The 2,594-nt window shown below is 56.2% G+C and overlaps 2 protein-coding genes across 2 annotated transcripts in view; one reads left to right on the top strand and one right to left on the bottom strand.

The window, feature by feature from the left end:
• NUBP2 (nucleotide binding protein 2) overlaps window positions 1-404 on the bottom strand; it is a 6,643-nt gene extending 6,239 nt beyond the window's left edge. Inside the window, exons 1-2 of the mRNA XM_009998476.1 lie at window positions 388-404; window positions 284-321 (exon numbers count right to left, since the gene is read on the bottom strand). Coding sequence (XP_009996778.1) covers window positions 284-321; window positions 388-404 — 55 coding nt within the window. The remainder of the gene's footprint in view (window positions 1-283; window positions 322-387) is intronic.
• The window catches only part of SPSB3 (splA/ryanodine receptor domain and SOCS box containing 3), an 8,785-nt gene continuing 6,581 nt past the window's right edge, over window positions 391-2,594 (top strand). Inside the window, exon 1 of the mRNA XM_009998475.1 lies at window positions 391-558. Coding sequence (XP_009996777.1) covers window positions 403-558 — 156 coding nt within the window. The 5' untranslated portion in view covers window positions 391-402. The remainder of the gene's footprint in view (window positions 559-2,594) is intronic.

Genomic DNA, 2,594 nt, shown 5'->3' with positions numbered 1-2,594 from the left:
CAGACAGTGTGGCCTGAGCCCGAGCAGCCAGCAGAGGGTGACGGGGCTCTGAGGAGGCCACCTCTTGGTGACTGAAGATCCTGCTGCTGCCAAGGCTGAGAGGCAGATGCTGAATCCACGCACTGCAGAGGGCGCAGCTGTTGCCACCAGGTCTTGGGGAGCATTTTTCAGGATGATTTCAGCCCTTGGGCTCAGGGAGAAGTTGCCTTGAAGAAAGAGACGGAAGCGTTTGGAGGCTGCGACGCCAGAGGGACTTAGCCTCACTTGATCCCCCCGTGCAGACCTGATCCGTTCCTGGGGAAGGGGGGGTTCTGTGGTGACCTGGGGGAGGTTGCTCAGCAGGGGGGTGACACTGTGTGACCCTGGTGTCCTTTCCCCACAGCCTACCTGTCCCAGCGTGACATGGCGCGGCGCCCGCGCAGCAGCCGGGCCTGGCACTTGGTGCTGAGCGGGGGGCGGCGCGAGGGAGACCCCCGGGCACTCCCCCTGCCACCACCCCCCCTCTCACCCCTCCAGGCCCCAGGTGCCCGAGGCTGGGGGTACGACTCCGACGGGCAGGTAAGGAGGGTGCTGGGTGGCTTTGGGGACACGGGGGACAGGTCTCCTCTCCCCCACTGCAGGCACGGCCTGAAGGCGCTTGGGTCTGTGGTTCAGGGCACAGAGCTGGGTGTGATTAGAGAGAGGTTAATTAAATCAACCTGCTGCCTCCCTGCCCTGATGTGTGGGGCTCCCAGCCCCTTCCCAGGCTCAGCTGCCCCACATCTGCTCCTCAGTTGTGGAGTCATTAAGGTTGGAAAAGACTTCTAAGATCATCAAGTCCAACTGCCAACCTGACACCACCATGTCCACAAAACAGTAGAATAACTTAAGTTCTAAAAGACCTTTAAGATCATCAAGTCCAACTGTTCCCCCTGCCCTGCCAAGGCCACCAGTGCCCCATGCCCCTCAGCACCACATCTACAGGGCTTTCAAACCCTTCCAGGGATGGGGACTCCCCTCCTGCCCTGAGCAGCCTGTTCCAATGCTTGACCAGTCCTTCATGGAAGAAGTTTCTCCCAAGATCCCACCTAAACCTCCCCTGATGCAACTTGAGGCCATTTCCTCTTGTCCCATCCCTTGTTCCTGGGGAGCAGAGACCAACCCCCCTGGCTCCAACCTCCTCTCAGGCAGCTACAGAGCCAGCAGGTCTCCCCTCACCTCCTTGTCTCCAGGCTGGACACCCTCAGCTGCTCCTCATAATATTCAGTTGTGCTCCACACCTTGTTGGCTGCATCAGGGAGCTGATCAATACGAAGCTAAATGCTTCTTTTATAAACATGAAAAAGGTGTGTGTGGTACATGAAGTACAGACACTATTTTTCAAATAGTTCTTTTGGAAGTAGTGATCTAAATACCTGTTTAAACTGGCTGGGTTCTCCAGTCTGGCTTGCTGCAGGGCTCACTTCTGCTCTGGTGGGGGTAGTGGGGCTGCCAAGTTACAGCCTCCCATCTCTCCAGGCTGAAATTCCATCACATTTTGGAACGTGTGTTCCAAACACACGTGTGGAACATCAGTTCTGTACTGGCAGATGGGAAGAGCAGTCAGTCAGTGTGAGGAGGGACTTGGCTTCATCCCTCCCCGTTTCCCTGGTTCTTCCACTGAGTTCAGTTCCCTGTGTGGTGCTGGGGACACAGGAGGTGCTGCTGGGGCTGCAGAGCTGACCTAGAGCCCCATGTCCAAACCCAGGCCCTGGGCTCCCAGCAAATGAGCCTTTTCTCTGCACCCAAAGCAACTTTGTGTTTCTGCAGTACTGGGAAGAGCTGGATTTCTAGACAGCAGCAGGCAGGAAGGGCCAGTGGAAGACAGAAATCCAGGTTTCAGTGTGCAGGCTGGGATTTTTGTCTTTAAATCCTTCTTATAAATCTGCCTTGGGGATGAATAACAAGCAGGTTCTCCTGACCAGCACATAAACCCTGAGTAACTCACTGCCACTTGTGAGAGACTCCATCAGGTGGCACTGACTCCATCATGTGGCACTGAGCCTCACGTGCCATCAGTGTTAGGTGAGGCTTTGACTCCTACAGCACCTGGACCCTTTGGTCTCCTGGCCCTGGGGGACAGTAAATTGAGTTTTGGTGTTGGTGCATGGAAGCAAACAGATGCTTTTTAATCCTTCCTCAGGTTCCCATGGGCCTGGTTGCAGCTGAGTCCCCTTTGCTCTGTCCTCTCTCCTGCCTGCCCTCCTGTCCCTTTTCCTCCTCTTTACCCCTCTCTCTCCTCCATCACCCCCAGGCTCTCCAGGGCAGTGTGCTCTGCTGTGGTTGTGCCTTGCCTGGGTGGCTGGGACCTGCCCATTGACATTTTCCACATTTTGTTTAAAAATGTGGCTGTGAAAGGCTTGGAGGGTCATGCTGCTTGCCTTCTGTGACAGCTCCTGGCCCCTGGAAGGCTCAGATCCACAGGATCACAGAAACTTGGGGGCTGGGAGGCACCTCTGGAGATCATCCAGCCCAGTCTCCCTCCCAGAGCAGAGCAGGGTCACCCAGAGCAAGTTGCACAGGATGGTGCCCAGCTGGGTTTGGAATGTCTCCAGAGATGGAGCCTCCACAGCCTG

Source organism: Chaetura pelagica, unplaced genomic scaffold (assembly GCF_000747805.2).
Source record: "Chaetura pelagica isolate M959 unplaced genomic scaffold, ChaPel_1.0 scaffold1195, whole genome shotgun sequence".
In the NCBI taxonomy this organism is placed as follows: Eukaryota; Metazoa; Chordata; class Aves; order Apodiformes; family Apodidae; genus Chaetura; species Chaetura pelagica.
Note: the sequence above shows the minus strand (reverse complement) of the source record. Positions and strands in the feature narration are given on the sequence as shown.